The following is a 20523-nucleotide window of genomic DNA, read 5'->3' as shown; positions in this document are numbered from 1 at the left end:
AGATGATTAGGGGTTTAGATAGGGTTGACCATAAGAACCTTTTTCCATGTATGGAGTCAGCTATTACGAGGGGGCATGGCTTTAAATTAAAGGGTGGTCGGTATAGGACAGATGTTAGGGGTAGATTCTTTACTTAGCGAGTCGTGAGTTCATGGAATGCCCTGCCAGTAGCAGTGGTGGACTCTCCCTCTTTATGGGCATTTAAATGGGCATTGGATAGGCATATGGAGGATAGTGGGCTAGTGTAGGTTAGGTGGGCTTGGATCGGCGCAACATCAAGGGCCAAAGGCCCTGTACTGCGCTGTATTTTTCTATGTTCTATGTATATTCTAATAACAGGTTTGATTAAATGTTTTTTTTTTCTGTTTTAGTTAATTGATTGGGGAGATACTTGCCTAATGGTATTATCCTAAACTATTAATCCAGAAACCAAAGTAATATTCTGGGAACCTGGGTTTGAACCCCGTCATGGCAGGTGGTGGGATTTGAATTCAATTTTTAAAACAATGCGGAATCAACGGACTTTTGATGATCACAAAACCATTGACGATTGTTTAGAAAATCCACTTGGTTCACTGGTATCTTTTAGGGAAAGGAACTGCTGTCCTTACCTGGTCTGGCCAACATGTGTCTCCTGACCCGTAGCAATGTGGTTGATCTTAACTGCCCTCTGGGCAATTAAGGACTGACCATAAATGCTGGCCTAGCCTGTGAATTAATACAAATTGTTGTGTATTCTGCCCAAAGACAGGCTCTTGGCTCATTGTCGGCTTCATCGTGATCAGTTTTTCATAAGTAAAAGGCCTTTTGGCCACAATCAGGGACAAAACAAAAAGGCAGGTCCCAAACTTACTTTAGTTGGAATGGGAATCACACTCACACCGTCGGTGTTACACGGTCATTTGCTAGCCAATTGGGCTACCGGCCGCCTCCTATACAGTGAAACTAAATCACTACATTGCTCTTTTTTTGTGCACATGATGATCTGATATGGCAGCTTAGTGAAACAGACAACCAAAGACACCACTCTTCTGTTTGAATGAAAGCATTGATTCTGATGATAACTGGTAACTGCAAATGTTATTACTGTTATTGAGTATGGTATAAATCTGTCTCAATTATGGGCAGAACTTGCGTTTTTGTGGTAATATTGTTGGTAATATTGTCGAAGGTCCTAGGGATAGGAGTTCAACTCCTTAATTCAATAAATATTGCTGAAATTATCCTGTTAGTGACCATGTTACAAATGACTATTGTTGTTTTAAAAACCCTAGTGTCTGCTGTGGTTACCTGGTCTGGCCTACATGTAACTCCAGACCCATAGTAATATGTGTGTTGAACAGTCTATCTTAACTGCCTTTGGTGATGGGCAAATGAACACGTTTTTATAAAATTCCAGAACTAGAATGTATCCACGTACTTTATTGAGAAATTGGTTTGCTTTGTCTGTTACAGGCTATATTTTTAAATATGTAATATATATTATTTTTTTGACACTACCTGTCTTTTCATTTCCCTTTGCCCCATGGTGCTAAAACCTTCATCCATGTTTTTGCTTTCTGCAAACATATTGCGAGTTTTGGCATAATATTAGCCCCACATCTTTCACCATTAGAAATTATCAGTTTGTCCAAAGCTCTGTTGCCAGTATCTCATCACATAGTTGTCCAATGACCCTGGTTGTCCACCACGCCCGTTATCATTTATCTTCATTGGCATCTTGTACCCAATGGCCTCAAATCTAACATTTACATCTTTGAACGTATGTTCTTCCATGGCCTTGCTATTCCCTATTTCTGCAACTTCTCCAGGGCCACAGACTCCTCTGCTACACTCTCCTTTACCGTATTCATTTGGAGTGGGAGCCACAGTGGATGTCTGATCTATCAGTTGTGTAAGTTACTGAAAGGGTCAATATTGGAGACTACATTAAACTCCACCCACTTTGATGATGCCATACATATTTTCGTAGGGAAAAGTAGAGTCTAGCTTGAGATCCCATTGGAGACATATGTTTCATCAGTGTCTTCTGATAGCCTTAGTTTTACTTAAAATGTCTAAATAGCCAATTGCTATTTTGCAATATATTGCATCTTAAGAAAACCCCTCCTCTCCCTAGGGGTTTATCCTCTGCAACTGTTAGCCAACAGGCTGTTCGACTCAGTGTAGAAAGTAGATTAGTGGTTATACTCTACCCCATCCATTAGCTCTTGTTGGTTGTCTGCACAGCATGCAACATTATCTGCTCAACATCTAACAATTTCCAGTTGGGGGTTGGATAAAGCTCAGTTTTGGGGAGCCTGGTTGTTTAATTTTCATCTTTCTCCTGTAGTCTAGTGCAGTGAAGTCCATCATAGAAGTCTATAGGCATCTCAGTTGAGACCAGCTTATTTCTAAATAGCACAGGATTGAATTATTGGTAATATTATAAGAAGGAGCTGCTGATGTTGGAAAAGTTGCTGGAGAAACTCAGCAAATGAGGTAGCATCTGTGGAGAGAAAGCAGTAACACAAGGGTCTATGGACCATAAACGTTAACTCTGCTTTCACCCCATAGTTGCTATCAGACCTGTTCAGTATCTCCAGCAATTTCTATGATTTGAACAACTGATGTTCCTGGCTTCTGTAACCCTAATCTATGCAGAATATTTATTTTATCAGAACTGAAAATGTGTTGCTGGAAAAGCGCAGCAGGTCAGGCAGCATCCAAGGAACAGGAGAATCGACGTTTCGGGCATAAGCCCTTCTTCAGGAATCCTGAAGAAGGGCTTATGCCCGAAACGTCGATTCTCCTGTTCCTTGGATGCTGCCTGACCTGCTGCGCTTTTCCAGCAACACATTTTCAGCTCTGATCTCCAGCATCTGCAGCCCTCACTTTCTCCTATTTATTTTATCAGCAAAGGTAACAGGAACATCCTCATCTCACTTTTATACAACATCTAGGCTTTTGGAATTCATCATCGCCATTCAGATTTTTCTGTATTTTTTCAGTTATTTGAATACAAAGTTATTTATTTTAAGAATGTTCATCATTAAACAAGTTATTGGCCTCTGGTTTAAAATATATATAATGGAGAAAGGGCAATATGATATTGTCTAGATCCTTTACACATTGAGGACACACAGTGTGAATGTCTTTGCATAGTGGTTTTGAAAATTACACATCAATGCTTTGTTTTGCCTGCAGATTATTGATTTGATCACCCATGAAGGAATGGGGAAGATCCAATCATACAAATTAGAAATTGCAAGTAATTTGAGCCAAGCAGAGATTCTAAAACTGGATTATGATGTTGCCATTTATAATCCTGCAATGGTGAGTTTCTTACCTCTCTCTCTTTTTTCATTATGAAATATTCACTATTTTAGAATCATATTTAATGTAATGTTGCATAATAGTTATAAAACGGGTTGTGTTTAAATGTAATGTAACTTGTTCTACGTATCAGACTGGTTTGCGGTATTAGGACAGTTATTTTACATTTGTGTTAAGTGTACAGGCTGGCATTCTGTCAGGCCTCACCTGCTGGTCAGACACCCTCTGTCAGATCAGTGCGGGGGTGCCCAGTGGGTCAAGTGCCCAACAGACTCTTCACTGGCCATCAGGCATCCCCCATGATTGAGGCCCCTGGCTGCAGAAATACCGCCTGACTAGAGCTTTGAGCATCCCAAGGCTGGCAGCTCTTCATGCATCCACCAGAGCTCCTGGGTCACTACGGGACGCTAGTGAGGGAGCAAGGGATGGGAAAATTGAGTAGTTGGAATCACGGAAGAGAAAAGGCAGGGATGATAAGGAGAATTGGAGTCGTGCGCAAGTGGGGATTTTTCAGTGGCCCTCCCCTTCCTGATGCCAGGACCCTTGATCAGGCTTAATCCCTGAGTTACCACTAAATTGTTTTTGGATTGAAGCTATAAAGTGTCATTGTCTCATTAATGAGACTAATTGGCATCCTACTGGTGGCAACTGGGAATTCCATCCCAGCACCTTTTGCCTCCAACTTAATCAGGGAGAGGTCCCAGCCACTCTCCACTAGTGATGACCTTTGGCCTCATTCTGGTTGTCGTGGTTCCTGTCACTGTGGACTAGATAAAATCCAGCCCACAGCTTTTCCAGGCCTTTGGCCTTGCTGCTAACATATGCAAGATGCTTCACTTCGACCAGTGAAGATTTTTCTGACAAAGCTGACAATTTTCCTCTAATGACAATGATTGCCGTTTTTTTTCTTAATCAATTGTGGACTTGTTGCCTTGATTGTATTTTAAGTTTATAATGGAATTGTTTGTACTGTCCATGCTATTTATAGAAGTTGATCACCGAATCTGAGAGAGTGCTGCAGGATCTTGATGTAATAACCAAAGAAAGACCTGGAGGAAAAGAGGAGGATTGTAAAGAGAAACTGAACAAATTAAAAGATATGTTCCACATAGCTGTAGAGCTGCCCCACCAAACCTTAAAAGCAGTTTATGATTTCTACTACATTTTTGAAAAAGTAGGTAATGTATAATCAATCTGACTGGGCTGGCTGTATGTCTGGTTTGAAATAAATGAGCTCTTTTGTGCACGCAAATTTCTTTCTGTAATTTATTGAGGAATTGGTTCAACTCTTAATGATTTCATCTTGAGTGTTAAATCTGGCTTTCTCTTTCAGATGCTGAGCAATTTTCTGAAGTCCTTTGAAATTTTTCTCTTTTTGGGTGTCTGTGATTTTTATGCATATTTCTATGTTTACTTCAGATGCCTGGTTACTACTCTTGTAACTTTTAAATATTAACTAGCTGGTTTTATTTTCATCCAGCAATATCAAACAGCCAAAGTAGTTTTACTAATTCGCCACAAGTCTTCTTTCCTCTTTTTCTTAATTCACTTGTGGGATATCGGCATCACTGGCTGGGCCAGCATTTATTGCCCACCCCTAGTTGCCCTTGAAAAGGTGGTAGTGAGTTGTCACCTTGAACCACTGCAGACCATGTGCTGTAGGCCGACCCACAATGCCATTAGGGAGGGAGTTCCAGGACTTTGACCCAGTGATTCCATTTTTACTGGTTGTGAACCTGTTCTTCTTTGTACCCAAGGTCATTTCTGATATAGATCTCACTTAAACCAATTAAGACAAAGTAATTATAGCTTCTCCAACGGGAGCTTTGTAAAGACAAAGACTATGGTGCTACAAAGGTCAATTCCAGTGCAAGCACACTCAATTATCCAAAGCCATTTCAAGACAGAAGAACTCTAAGGTGATTTCACACTGAACCATAATGTACATTCACATTTCTTAAAGCACTGCAATCTAAATGACAAGTGTATAAGATTTTCGTGCAGATATTTTGCATTAGCTTATTCAGAAACTCCACAATTGGGGGTCAGCTTTGACATTTAGTTCAGCATTACCCAGGCTGTAAGAGCCTCAAAATGGACAGCTTATCTTCTCAAACCCATAGGGAGGCAGTGGCATTGTGGTAATGGGCCGCTAATCCAGACTCCCAGGCTGGTATTCTGAGGTTCAAATCCTACCATGTCAGATGGTGAAATTTAAATTCATTAAAAATAGATCGACAATTTTTAAAAAAAACTAGCCTACGGCTGACCATGTAACCACTATTGATTTTGTAAAACAAAACCTATCTGGTTCACTAATGTCCTTTAGGGAAGCAAACTTGCTAACTTGGAGGTTTGGTCTAGATGTGACTCCAGACATGTTTATCTGGTTCATTCTCAACTGCCCTCTTGGCAATTAGGGATGGGTAATAAATGCTGGCTGCATCAGGATAGCTTTCTGGCACCATGCACCCTCACCAAGCCCGATGTCCATGAGGCTGACACTAAACAATTAGACTGTCCCCTAGCTGTGGTTACTGCCGAAGCAGCAGAGTGTTCCTTTGGTTTCCTTTAAGTCAGGACTGATCCCCTTATGTTCAAGATTGACGCTTTGTTTAATTTTTTTTAAGTTGAATGTTCATCTAGATTTTTTAAAAGGGATTTTTGCAAAACTATTCCTTTATAGGTTGCTGGCTGGTATAATTTATTGCTGCAAGAAGTATTTTTTAAGGAGGCAGTAGATACCCATGATGCACAAATGTTGGCGATGCCTCAAGAAGCAACAATCTGCCTTAAATCAAGCTGGCAGAACGAGGTTAATCATTTCCTGAAAAAAGCTCCTGTTCCAGCCATTGAAGAATTGGTACAACTCAGGGATTTGGCTGATTACATTCCAGATACGCTGCTGAGGAGAAGGGGAAAACTAGTAGCCCATCAGTAAGTATTGGTATCCTGCTGTATTTTCAAATAGATCAGAGAGAAAAATTCCGTCAGTTCACCAAGCAGGAAATTTAGTGAAATCCAATCTATTTGTTTGATGTATTGATTAATTGTGATTAATGTTGGGTGGGGCTCTAAAATGTGCAGTTCATCTGACCCCTTCAGTCATCCTGAACCTACATTTAAGCTCTTAGCAGCAAAAATACATGTTGGTTTCCCCTCCTCTGGCCAGTTTTGTAGTAGGTTGCATTTCTTCCTATGCCTGAGAAAAATGCTCTGAATTGTTACTGTTCTGCTCTGGCCTGGACAGTCGTTTTTGCTGATACTAGTTCGTATCAGTTGTACAGACCTACCTCCTGCTTCTACAGCAGTAGTCTCTTGCATGAACAATCCAACAACTATTGGTCCAGTAATTGTGATATCTAGAGAATTCCAAGAATGACTCCACAGAATGGGAGGGTGATAGGTCTCAAATAACAGAAGGCGCAATTCACGCCACAAACTGGGCTGATAAAGATGAAGAGCTAGGTGTTCTAAAAGAGATAGTGGATATGCTGATTACGCTTTTCTGAACTTACAAAAGCATTCATTCAGGTGCCACAAAAGGACTCGTGAACTTAGGGGTAATATTTACCCAGATAGGGAGTTAGGAATACGGCATGGTAACTTTTTTCACAAAGTATTTAGTCATACAGGGACAGAAGTGTCGTGTTTTAATTGTGCAGGACTGTGGCACACTGAAGTATTATCTGTGGTTTTCATCTCCATGTTTATGAAAGAATATATACACCATGGAGGCAGATGGTTCATTAGGTTGATTCATGGGATGAGCGGTTATTCTATGATGAAAGGCTGAGTAAATTGAACCTATCGTCTGTTAGAGAAGAATGAGAAATGATTTCATTGAAAATATAAGTTTATGCAGGAGCTTGACAGGGTAAACATGAGTGGTAATATCCTTGGGCTACGGATGAGTGCATGGTCCTAACATAAAGAAGATAATCATTTGGAAATATTTTTGAATTCTCATACCTGGATGGTTGAGGATGTTTCCTTGTTGAGTAAATTCAAGACTACAATCTTTGGCTTCCCGGGCATTCAAGGGACATGTAGAGTGGGAAAGGAAGTGGAATTGAATCCAAGAATCAGCCATGATCATATTGAACGGCAGAGCTGGCTGAAGGGCTATATGGACTGTACCGTTTATTTCAGGGGTTAGCATTGCTGCCTCACACTACCAGGGACCCAGGTTCAATTCCACCCTTGGGCGACTATGTGGAGTTTGCACATTTTCCCCATTTCTGCATGGGTTTTCTCCGGGTGCTCTTGCCTCCTCCCATGGTGCAAAGATGTGCAAGGTAGGTGGGTTGGCCATGCTAAATGGCCCATAGTGTCTAGGTGGATTAGCCATAGAAAATGCAGGAACAGAGCAGAGGATTTGGTCTGGATGGGATGCTCTTCAGAGGGCGGTGTGGACTCAATGGGCTGAATGGCCTGCTTCTGTAGTGTAGGGATTCTATGAAAACTTAATTCTTTCCTTGCCCCAAACAATTTTTAAAATGATTGAAGTTTAGTCTTCCCCTTTCATACCATTCGGGATTTAAAATTACTTTATAACCTGTGGTGATTCCAGTAGACCAAAATAATCAGCTGTTTATCCCTGAAAGCTACAACTTTAATAGATTTTTCAATAACGTAAGGTTATTTTACATGTGGGAAAACATCTTGAGGCACAGAGGAATAAAGGAAGCAGAAAGAAAATGGATAGGAGGAGCTATTGAAAGTTTTCATGAAGAGTGATTATTCTGTGTGGAAATATGTGATGCTTAAGATTTATCAATGCTTTAACCTAATCAACTGTAACTTTTGACCTTTTGCCATGATATTAATTTTTCCTTTATGTAGGTGCTTCGTTGTAATAAAGCTGTTGACTTCTCTTGGGAAAGTATTCCTGATTGACCTCGAACAAGCAATTCACTGGCAAGAAATGTACTTAGAGAGACTGCAAAATGCAATGGATCATCCTGCAAATTCATCTGTTGATACCAAGATCAGTGCAAGTGCTGATAAAGCACTGAAAACTGTCAGCGATGTACATGCTACTCAAGAACAGTTCATTGAAAGCAATTTGCAGGAAGCAAAACAAAAAAATGGCTCTGAACCAGGCGTATCCTCCATGGAAAAGCGCTCTCATGCAAATGAGACAATTGAACAGAATAGGGATAATCTTGACTGTGACCATTTGCAACTAACAACTTTTCTATCCACCTCTCAATCTGTTCTTGTTCAAGCCGACCAAAACGACAGGGTATTAACCAAAAAAAACCCATCTTTAACTTCTTTTGACTCTGGAATTGACGGGGCTGGGAGTTGCAATTTAGAGACTGGAAACATAAAATTCAAGTCTGAAGTAGCCAATAGGGACTGCGGGGTAAAAGCAGTCTCAAAGTTATCATTTAAAACTAAAGCAGCAAAACAAAATGAAGTGGATAAAGTTTGTACGACTGAGTCGAATGAATGGCTGAGGTTTGAACAATTTGGATTTGGTGATCTCAAGTCCATATCAAGTGAAGTACAGCCCCTTTCAGGGTCTAATACAAAGGCTTTAAACTTTGAGATAAAAGTGAGCCGTTCAGCGAGTTTACCTAAGAATCCTTGGATTGGTCTACCTATTGAGAATCTTGAACAATCTTATATGGTCACAATCACCCCCAAACAACCAACGTTGGAAACCCATCTCAAACATAAAAAAGCTGGAAGCTGTAATGCAGTGCGTCAAATTGAAGGAAGAAATGCAGACCAGCTTACGGTTATGGTTCCAGGACAGAACATCTTTGGGGCAACCTCAGTCCGGGTGAAATCTCCAGAAAAGGAACGACGTTTAATTTTGGAGGACTTTGATCTGCCATCTGTCGAAAAAATTGAATGCGCACAGTTCAACAAGGACCAGTGTTTGAATTCTACCGAACAATTTGATGAAGACATTGGAAGGGAGATCCCAGCAACTCTGTACAACAATCAGGAACTTTGTGGACCCAAAATGTTACTGGAAGGGAGTAAAAATGCAAGGTATTAAATTGTTACACTAATCTCCATCCCACTTTCTGCTGAACCACTCTCAGTTTTTGGAAGTTTACCTAATGGAATAAAATCCCTCTTTCATTTCCTAATCAAGTGGGACCTAACAATTATAATGCAGTGCAGGCTGAGGGTATTCAATCTAATGTGTCTTAAATAAGAGCTACCCACTTCATTTCATTGTCGCTGCAAAATGTGAAAATCTTTCCCTCTGGGATGGTTCTTCGATTCCCTTTTAAAAGTGCTTAATACATTTGTTTTCATCACTTTCTTTTAATTCAAGTAGTGCATTCACCATCACTGAAATTAGCTGTGCTAATGGATATCTCCTCGTGCCAGCCTTTTGCCAGTCATCTTAAATCTGTTATCTGATTTCTGATTCTTCTGCCATTGGGAAGAGCCTCTCCTTTGACATGCTGACAAATTTTTTTTGTGCTTTTGCGCAGCTCCTATAAAATTTCACCATCACCTTATCCAAACAAATAAAACCAACCCATTCTTTCTAACAGCATTTCTTCACCTCTGTTACAATTCAAGTTAATTCTCTCTCTCACTCTCTCTCTCACTCTCTCACTCACTCTCACTCTCACTCACTCTCACTCTCACTCTCACTCTCACTCTCACTCTCACTCTCACTCACACACTCACACACACACACACCTTTCATAACTATGCTAAAGTGTGGTCCTTGGATAATGTAATTTGAGTGAATTTTGCAAGGGTGCCTCAACCTACAACATCAAAATCTTGTTTCGTTACTTTACTTTGCTTATTTAATATAAAAGTGGCTTAAGATTGTCAATTATCTTTTTAAAATGGGTAGATAATTAATGTGCATTAACTTACTAATGATGTGCACCGCAGAATGATGATATCACGTGATTTAGCTCCACCATTTTCTCCATCCAAGTCCAATGCTGCTTCCCATTGATCTGGTAAGAGGCGATGTTATTTGGAAGATGAGGTAATGCGTCTTATACAGAGAATTAAAATCCGAAGCAGTCAGCACACATCTGCGACAAAGTAAGAAGCAGATGAGTGGTTAAGTCCCTCCAGTCTTTAGTTTAATGAAAAGGAATGTAGTGAGAGATGATTCAGAAAGTACCAAGCTTACTTAGCCTGGGAAGCATTTGTGAGAGAACTTGCGATTTCAGGTGGGAACCCTTTGCCAGAACCAGTATATTTTTTGACATCTTAACATACAGTACATAGTGTGCAGAACTTCTTTTCCACTTCTCATGTGCAGAGATCATGCTGCATTACAGCTGTGTGACAGGGACATGAAGGATCAGGAGAAGCTGCAGGACGATATCGAGAATCTTCTGTTGAGGACAGCAAAGATTTTAAAGGTAAATGTGAAGCATTTCTGTGTGATTGAGTTATTTCTTTCTTATTGTTACTGTGTAATTCATGTGAATGTGAATGAGGCAGCTGAAGACTAAGATGCTGGAGTGGAGGAGCTGGATCTACCTGAAAATAGGAGAGCATGGAGAAGAATGAAGGGCTGAATGAAGTTGCAAAGTTGGGGTTTTCCAAGGCCATACAGTGATTTGTAGATGATGGCCAAAGTGTTGCCCAACAGGATTAAGGTGAGGGTCAAGATAGGTTGGCAAGGATGTGAGTGGGATGTCAGGATCTGAGCTTTGAATAATTTGCGACTTATGACAGTTAAGGGCTTCACAGCAGAGAATGCAGGTGTTGTAGAAGTGCAGTCTCATTGTGATGATGATGATTTGCTTAAGGGGTTTGACTGTAGTGGAGATAAAGTGGAAGTAGAGAAGGACCATGTTGCATATGTAGAAGTAAATAAGTTTGAATGGGATGTGCTCGCATCACAGCCTGAATGGTTTTCAAAGGATGTTTAGATCTGGTTCAAACTGATGAATGCAGCAATGCGAAAGACAGGTTATGCAACAAATCTGTTACCAACTAACCTGTCAACAGTATTAATTCAATGTTTACCATATTCTCTGATCCTCTCCACTTCTGCAGGAGATTGATTGCCTGAATGTTGTTCCATGGCCACCTGGTTGTGCCTAGTACTTTAGCCAAGTGAGTTTTATGAATCAGTAAGTGTGGCTGCACGCAGTTCATGTGAGGTCAGAGCCTTTCTTAGCAAAGGCTGATCTTGTCTAAGTATGGGTGTTCCCAGCAGGGCCCCCTGACCAGAAATCAAAACTAGATTAAAGAGGCACACTGTTTGTAGTACATAGCCAGGACATCCCGAAACACTTTACGTTTACTACTTTTGAAGTATTCTGATGAAGAAAACATGACAGCTATTATCAAGATCCCACAAACAGCATTATGATCATGTTAGAAAACCTGGCTGTTTCTCATTTCAATCCCATTCAACCTGAAGGCCAATTTTGAGGGGGATATAATTAGGGTGGAAATAGGGTGGGTCAGTGATCAGAAAACCCTCCAACATTGACTGAGGATAAAAGGAAATCTCTTGGAAGCTCTTTTGTGAATAATGGCATCAGAGTGATTGCAATAGAGGTGGCCAAACTGTGAAGAGAGAATGGGTGCTTACAGGAAGTGGGCTGGATAATAACCATTCAGGTAATCAAGGATGCTGTGACATTATATTGGATATCTGTGAAAAGATGATTACACAAGATTCATGAAGGGTCAAAGGGTCATTCATGAAATGAAAGGATGGATAGAAAATTGAAATATTCTCTTCACTATCCATATTAAGCTAGATAGCATTGTCACACCAATCGGTATAATCGAGCGGATGGATAGGTGACCTGAAGATGACTGGGACAAACATGCCCATAAAAGATGGGCATAACTATAATCCACATGGACCTGCAATGTGACCCTTCTTATTTGGTGGAAGTGAGTGAAGTTTAAGGCTTTGGCTTTACCGAATCTGACTGACCTACTGTGCACTTTCCTCTTTATTTGAAATAGTTACATCCTTTAAGACAGCACCTTTCTGTTTGTTCTCCATTGAGTAGTAACAACAACCTGAGTGATAACACCAGTTTTACAGGTTTTAACGTGATGCCATCTTTTGAATCCAGGAAGAAGAGGATGTGCTTAGACAAGAAGAAGAGCTAGAGTTTCTTTTACAGTTGGAAGACAGCAAGTGCTATGATACTGAAGTGAACAGCACAGCCTCTGGCTTGCACAATGAGAAGGTAGTCATCTCAAATAATTTCGCAAGAGTTTTTGTGATGCTCAGTAGCCAGATATTTGATTCATTGTAATGTAAATCTGATTCAACAACAGGAACGCATTGTTGAATTACAAACATTACTTGAATAGTTTCATAACCTGTTTGATATCCATTCATAGTACTGTCCTTTTTGGATTGTGATGGACATTTGTAGGAAAAACCTTCTGAATGCATGCTTCCCGCAAGCACCTTATCGTTTTGGTAAACAACTGCAGATAACACTCACCATCAATGAGAATTAATGGAGAGAAAATTGAAGATTTTGTCCATAAATTCTTGACATGCAATAGATTGGCCCTCAATTGGAAAAATCCTAATCGTTTCTTGAAAGCCATGTACCTTTTATGATGCTGAGCTCTGCATGTCAGGATTTCAAGCACAAAAACACATCTGTCAACTCCCATCATCACTCATTCATCAGAGCACTGAAGGCAAAAATGTTTCTCCAGCTAAAGATATTTGTAAAGTGTTGTTATATGATAGAAATTAAAGTTTGTGTTTTGTTTTAGTAGTGTCTCCTTTTGCAGGAGCCAGCAATAGATCAGGGACAATGTAGTGTGGAAAATGTTCCAATTAAGATTTTTCTTTAAGCAATGAGGGTTCTTAGTAGTTTGAGCCTCTTTCTACTTTGATACCTGCACCAAGTTGTCTTAGGTCCGGCAAAGCACAAGCCAGTTTCGCTACCCAGTGAAGTATTTTAATCTTCAATCTAAAAAGAACAAAATATTGATGCATCCATGGCCGACCAACAGGCATTTTTATGTCAGAAGGTGTTTGGTGTCCCTGGTTTTGGTTCTGATCCACGTCTGCTATAAATTGTTTTGAGATGCCACAGTTAAAATTGATTAGGCTTTTTCCTAATTTTCCATTTCTCAAGAGAACCGTGAATGTAGGAGGTAGTATCAGTATGTTTACAGATGACAAAAATTGGAGGTGTTACATAGTGCAGAGGAAAGCCTTAGATTCACGGGGATCATATAGACAATTAGTAAGATGGGCTGATTAGTGGCGAGTGGAATTCAATCCTGAAAGGTGAGAGGTGATGCTGGTTGGAAGGACTAACAATGCAATGAGTACAAAGGATCATGTCCATAGATTCTTGGAGGAAACAGGAATGGTAGATAAAATGGTTAAGAAGGCATTTGGGATACTTGTCTTTATTAGACAAGACATTAAACAAAAGGGCAAAGGAATCGTGATGGAGCTGTATTGGACATAACTAGAGTACTGTGTGCAGTTCTGGTCACCACACAATAGGAGTGATGTGATTGCATTAAAGAGGGTGGCGGAGAGGAGATTTACTAGAATATTGCCTAGGCTGGAGTGACTCAACTATGCAGAAAGACGACATAGGCTCAGTTACTTTTCCTTAGAACAGAGAAGACTGAGGAGGGAACCTGACTGAGAGGTACAAAGTTATAAGAAGCATAGACAGGGCAGATGTGGAGAAATCTTTCCTCTTGTTAGAGGAGTCAATAACCAGGGGCTATAGTTTTTATGTAAGCAGCAGGAACTTTGGAGGAGATTTGAGGAAACATCCCTTGGTTAGTATCCCTTCCCAATGAGGTGTTAGAGGCGGGAACCCTCAAGACATTTAAGAAATATTTAGACGATCGCTTGAATCACCATAGCATTCAAGACTATGAACCAAATTCTGGATATTGGGATTCAAGTCGATGGATACTTGATGACCTGTGTGGTCAAAATGAGATGAATGGCCTTTTTCTAGCTGTAAAAACTGAATAAACAAGCAAGTACATTCGATATCCTGATATATAGCATTTTAAGTAACTCTCTTACTAAATCTTTTATTTTCTAGGTCACAATGTCCCTGAGTGAACTTTCAGAAGCTGGAGTGATTGGATTAGAAGACTATGAATGGTCTGAAAGGGAACAGCAGGAATGTAATTGTAGTTGCAACCATTCTCAGTTGTCTTGTGATATCGAGAGCATGCAACAGGAAAGAAGCTTTGGTTCTGACTGTGGCTTTTATACAATAAATTGTAACACTACTACTGCTACGCTAGGGACAAACTGGGGTGTACACAATAATCCCAGGTTACTGCAAGAATTGAAAGAATTAAATCAAATTGAGGACAGAATTCTGGAAGAGAACTTGAAGATAAGAGAGTTGTGTTCCTCTGAGGAAGAGCAGAATGCTCCGGTACAAGTCTTGGGCAAGTCAAAGCCGAGCGAAGATAGAATCAAGTTTTTAGCTGAGCTGGAGAAGGAAAGAAAGGAAGTTGAGAAAATGGAGCAGAGTCTTGCTCGAGAAGAAAAAATGGAGCACAAGAATGTAAAGAAGCTGCCACAAATATCTTCTAAGACAGGATGTAGTAATCCAAAGAGCAGAAAAGTAAAATTGTCTGCACGAGTTTTGAGTTCTCATTCAAAGTATAGCCAAAGAGCTGAAACAAAAAGCCAACCTGGGTTTCCAGCTGCACATGTAAAGTCTAATGAACTAAGGTCCCCTGCAAATGGTTTCAATTCCGCCTCTAGTCAGGACCGATCTTGCAACAAGCGTATCCCAGACAAACCACCTTCACATGTAAACGGAGTATGTAGCTTTAAAAAAAAGGCCACCAAAGAAGTATGTCCCAATAAAGATCAAGACCAAGTGCTTGGTCAAGTTATAAATACTGCTATTGCTGTGAATGAAGAAAATGACCCAACAGGTTCAAAAGATGACCAAACATCTATTACTGATCTAGATAATGAAATTCCTGAACAGATTTTTTACTCCTCCAAGAAGGAAACAATTGAAGAAAATAAAATTTTTACCTCTGGCTATCAAAGTCAAAAAGACCTAACTGAGCAAACCAAAGAAAAGCCAATACCAGCACTTCGTACCAGTGTACCTGTAAAAGTGGAAAATAGTCTGACATCTGCATGCTCTGACCACTTCTGCACTGAACCTCTTGTAGATGTTGTAACAAAAAGTGTCAAGAAAGAGCAGTTGAGAGTTCCAGTGCCCCAAAACTGTGTCAAAACCAAAAGTTGCCCAAAACTGTTTTTGGAAAATCCTAGTGCTGTAAGGAAACCTTGTGAACAGCAAGAGTTTTTAGAGTCTTTAGAGAACTGTCCAGTTTCAAAGGAATCCATCATCATTAATGCAATTCTTGAAACAAATTCACAGACAGGGAACAAGAATAAATCGGAAGATGTCAAAAAGGACCATGCGAGCAAAATCTCTTCTAATTTGTCTGAACACTCAACAAACGTGCATAACAGTCAAGTCAAGTATGAGAAAGGTGGTTCTATCATGGAAACAAGCTCTTTAGTAAACTCTGAGAGTGAAGAAATGTGTCTTGAACAAAAAGATTCCAAGTTGGTTGTAAAGTCAAATCCATATGTTGAAAGTAAATGTGATGCACAAGGCACTCCCTTATTTAATGAAGCAATACTGGAAAGTAGTGCAATTATTAGCAGCAATGTAGAATCAAGAGAGGATTACACATTTGAGATGTTGCAATCTGATGAATCCAGAAGCACTGAGACACAGAAGGATTCTTTACAGATCATCAATATTGCAAGCCAGATACACGATCATTCAAAACAAGAGTTGAATGCTGTATTTGAAGATTGTCATGTAAACGTGTCTGTGGGATGTAATCCACCAATCAATGGTCATGTTTTTCAAGTATCTGTTATGAAGGTAACTGAAGATTTAATTTTAGTAAGATAGATACATACGCATTGTTGTGATAGTTTTTTTTGTGATCTCAGTTACAGGAACAAAGTCTCTCAGAAGATTGAAAGGATTTTAGTCAGGTTTTGTTTTGGAATTAGGACTTCAAAGGATAGCAAGAGAAGATTTTTATGGAGAATGAGTTTATGATTCAATTTCTAACAGCATGTCACCTCCACATATGCTAGGATCCCTACAAGAAACTATACCCCTGAGAGGCAAGATAGGGGACTTTTCTCAAGATAATGTAAACTGATTTTTCTGCCTTCTTCTAATGATGATGATGTTGTAACAATCTTGAAACAGCATTGTCTTGAAACAAGAGCAAGAACCAAGCCTTTTAAAAGTAAGATCAACATCGTAGAGGTTCCTGACTCTCCTGTAGATAGCCAGCTGCCAGAGTGTAGGCACAAATAATTGTTCCTCAGATATTTTTCATGGATATCTGCATAACTTCCTGGAGTTGTCAATCCACTCCACATGATTGCTTTGCAGAGCTTCCTTTCTGATAGTGACAAATGGCTGGCATTGGATTCTGCCATCCTCACTACTATATGATCACCATCTTCAGTCTCCTTCCTGTGCCTTCATATAACTGTATTTTGCTACAAGCTTTCACCTTTTCATGATGATAGCTTTGCAAAAATATTGTCTGAATGCACATCCCAAAGACACTGTTCGTTCAGAGAGACAGCTGCCTTCTTCAAGGGCAGTTAGGCATGGTCAGTAAGTGCTGGCCAAGCCATATCCCATGAATGAATACATATTGTGAAACGTTATTGCCACTAATGTCCTCAAGGCTTTTAGATTAGATTAGATTAGATTACTTAATGCATGGAAACAGGCCCTTCGGCCCAACAAGTCCACACCGACCCGCCGAAGCGCAACCCACCCATACCCCTACATTTACCCCTTACCTAACACTTGCCACTAATGTCCTCAAGGCTTTTAGATTAGATTACTTACAGCGTGGAAACAGGCCCTTCGGCCCAACAGGTCCACACCGACCCGCCAAAGCGCAACCCACCCATACCCCTACATTTACCCCTTACCTAACACTAGCAACTTAGCATGGCCAATTCACCTGACCTGCACATCTTTGGACTGTGGGAGGAAACCGGAGCACCCGGAGGAAACCCACGCAGACACGGGGAGAATGTGCAAACTCCACACAGTCAGTCACCTGAGGCGGGAAATGAACCCGGGTCTCTGGCACTGTGAGGCAGCAGTGCTAACCACTGTGCCACCGTGCCGCCCACGGTGAATTACCCAGTAGTATCAATTCTTCATCTCAAATATCCCAATCACCCTGAATTAACTTGTCTGAGCTAATGGGTATAAGTGACAGGACTCAGTGGAGTGGGCTTTTTCTGCTACCAGTGTCTCCTCAAAGTAGGAATCAAATACTAAAACTGTTTTAGTTTTCCGTATTCCGTGAGATCTAACCTTGCTAACCAGTCCCACATGGGGAATCTTGTTGAATGCCTTACTGAAGTCTATATAGATCACGTCTACTGCTCTGCCCTCATCAATCCTCTTTGTTACTTCTTCAAAAAATCTCAATCAAGTTTGTGAGACATGATTTCCCACACACACAGCCATGTTGACTATCCCTAATCAATCCATACCTTTCCAAATACATGTACATCCTGTCCCTCAGGATTCCCTCCCACAACTTGCCCACCACCGACGTCAGGCTCACCGGTCTATCGTTCCCTGGCTTTCTTAAACAGTGGCACCTCGGTAACCAACCTCCAGCCTTCCAGCACCTCACCTGTGACAATCGATGATACAAATATTTCAGTAAGAGGCCCAGCAATCACTTCTCTAGCTTCCCACAGAGTTTTAAGGTATACCTGGGGATTTATCCACTTTTATCAGGCCCTGGGGATTTATCCACTTTTATGCTTTTCAAGACATCCAGCACTTCCTCCTCTGTAATATGGACATTTTTCAAGATGTCACCATCTATTTCCCTACTATACCTTGCATATGCTTCCTTCTTTTTCTCAACCAAACCCTCAATTTCTCTAGTCATCCAGCTTTCCCTACACCGACTCACCTTTTCTTTCACCCTAACAGGAATGTACTTTTTCTGGACTCTGGTTATCTTATTTTTGAAGGCTTCCCATTTTCCAGCCGTACCTTTACCTGCAAACATCTGCCCCAGTCAGCTTTTGAAAGTTCTGCCTAATAACATCAAAATTAGACTTTCTCCAATTTCGAGCTTCAACTCTTTGATCTGGTCTATCCTTTTCCGTGATGATTTAAAAATTAATGGAATTATGGTTGCTGGCCCCAAAGTGCTCCCGTACTGATACCTCCGTCACCTGCCCTGCCTTATTTCCCATAATTAGGTCAGGGTTTGCACCTTCTCTCATAGGTACATCCACATACTGAGTCAGAAAATCTTCTTGTACACACTTAGCAAATAGCTCTCCATCTAAACCCTTAACATGGCAGTCCCAGTCTATGTTTGGAAAGTTAAAATCCCCTACCATAACCACCCTATTATTCTTACAGTGCTTGAACTGCTGTTGTGTTAATGGATGACATATTTATACTGTTAGGTCTGTGGCAGAGTAAATATATTAAAGCAATCAGTTTAGTCCTCCTGAACAGAAGGTTCAAAGTTTTACTTCAGAAGAACCCAGAATTCTGTTCAGAAGGTGGAACAATTTCTCCCAAGAGAGTTCAGTCGCTTAATGGGGACCAGTCACCTGAGGTGAGATGTTTCCGTTCAGAGCTTCAAATCCAGGAATATAACTCTTCAACTTGTTAAAACTAAAAAGTTAGGGCATGGTGATGGTGAGGTTTTATTGCCAGCGGACCTGGAAAGAAATCATGAAAAATGGCCTCACCAGTCTAATGGAAAGAAACTGGTAAGTGCAGTTGAGAAAAGATTTTAAAAGCTGAAATAGGAATTACATTTCTCTGGAATTGAGTCTCTGTATGCATGATGTTATAAAACAGGTTGAAACTTTGTTTTGATGCCTGTGTTAATATCTTTATAACTGTATTGTATACGTGTGTTTATTTTGTGTGTGTGTGTGTGAGAGAGAGACTTATATTCTGTTGTTAGGGAACATCCATGACCTTATGTAAACAGCCAGGATTAATTCTGGGATCTAACTTCTTTATTAGAATTACCTAAGATCGTAACACTTGTCACTTCCCCATGACCCTGGCTGCTCCATTGACAGATCTCTTCCCAGTCACTCCTTTCCTAGCAGCTATCTTTTTTTCTTGTCTGTCTAATTAATCTTGGATCCATAGGTTGAAATTGCTGCATGCTGATTTTGCTTAGAGGAGCAGTCAAGGGCCTAGCTTTCCAGCAACATTTTTGTCCACCGAGATTCCTCCTCCCCTTTCCCTGCCCACAAATGAATTCCCTTGGTCGTCTTAGTCTACTTAGATGTACATTTTTGTCCTAACCAGCATTTAGACAGAAAACACTCTTCAGTGCGTTTGGCTTTTTTTTATGTGCAGGACATGGTATCCAATATTATACAATGTGTATATTCTGGACACACAGTCTCCTCATTTTTCAAATGTGAATTGCAAAATTGATCCATGTTTAATTGTCTGCTTTTTCCATTAAGGACACTTAAGACATAGGCTCAAAATGTTATTATCAATAGAGTGAGAATTGAGGACAGGCTGTTAACGTGTATTTTTGTCACTGACAGGTTTGTGACTATAACATACCAGTTGTGTTGGACACAGGCTCTGGTCTGATGAAAGCTGGCTTTGCAAATCAGGACCTACCAACGACTATATTTCCAACGGTAATTGGACAACCTAAATATGAGGTAAATAGTCCTCAATATTAGCTTATTAGGAGCTTTTAGTATATTTTATTAAATAAAGCCTTTTACTTGATGCCTGATTTTGCAACATACCAGACATTAGCCTTTTAGGAAATTATATTTTTATGTTAAATAAAACTCTAGTTACTCTACAGTCAATCTGTTCCTCTTTACTAGTTTCTCGAGTGGCATTTGAGTAACAAAAATATACAAATGTAGCATGTCAAATGATATGGCACTTTCTAGCTTGGATCCACTAATTAATTTGCTAAGAAATGTGTTCTATCTAGCCATTGAAAGAAAGTGCCATTAATAAGTTCTGATTTTTAATTAAAAAGTTATTTAAATTGAATTCACCATTAATTTGCATAGAAATTCTGCAAAAAACCATACCATTTTATTAAAATCATTTAATTTGAGCAAGTAATTTATTTTTAAATGAAAATGACTTTGAATAAAAAACAATAGGCTGACTTCACATTTTGAGTAATTCCACATAAATT

The 20523-nt window shown here is 40.0% G+C and overlaps 1 protein-coding gene across 5 annotated transcripts in view; it reads left to right on the top strand.

The window, feature by feature from the left end:
- The window catches only part of si:ch211-241j12.3 (uncharacterized protein LOC566552 homolog), a 110836-nt gene that overhangs the window by 67201 nt on the left and 23112 nt on the right, over positions 1–20523 (top strand). For 3 of the 5 annotated variants that reach the window (XM_043686929.1, XM_043686928.1, XM_043686931.1), the window contains 8 exons: positions 3187–3315; positions 4304–4489; positions 6002–6252; positions 8161–9324; positions 10580–10682; positions 12369–12485; positions 14343–16178; positions 19901–20023. In XM_043686929.1, the coding sequence (XP_043542864.1) occupies positions 3187–3315; positions 4304–4489; positions 6002–6252; positions 8161–9324; positions 10580–10682; positions 12369–12485; positions 14343–16178; positions 19901–20023 (3909 nt within the window). Of the gene's footprint in view, positions 1–3186; positions 3316–4303; positions 4490–6001; positions 6253–8160; positions 9325–10579; positions 10683–12368; positions 12486–14342; positions 16179–18857; positions 19094–19900; positions 20024–20523 lie in introns of those variants that run through there. The other 2 variants (XM_043686930.1, XM_043686932.1) reach the window with 2 other exon arrangements.

Source organism: Chiloscyllium plagiosum, chromosome 3 (assembly GCF_004010195.1).
Source record: "Chiloscyllium plagiosum isolate BGI_BamShark_2017 chromosome 3, ASM401019v2, whole genome shotgun sequence".
Taxonomy (NCBI): domain Eukaryota; kingdom Metazoa; phylum Chordata; class Chondrichthyes; order Orectolobiformes; family Hemiscylliidae; genus Chiloscyllium; species Chiloscyllium plagiosum.
This window is presented reverse-complemented; position numbering and strand designations above follow the sequence as displayed.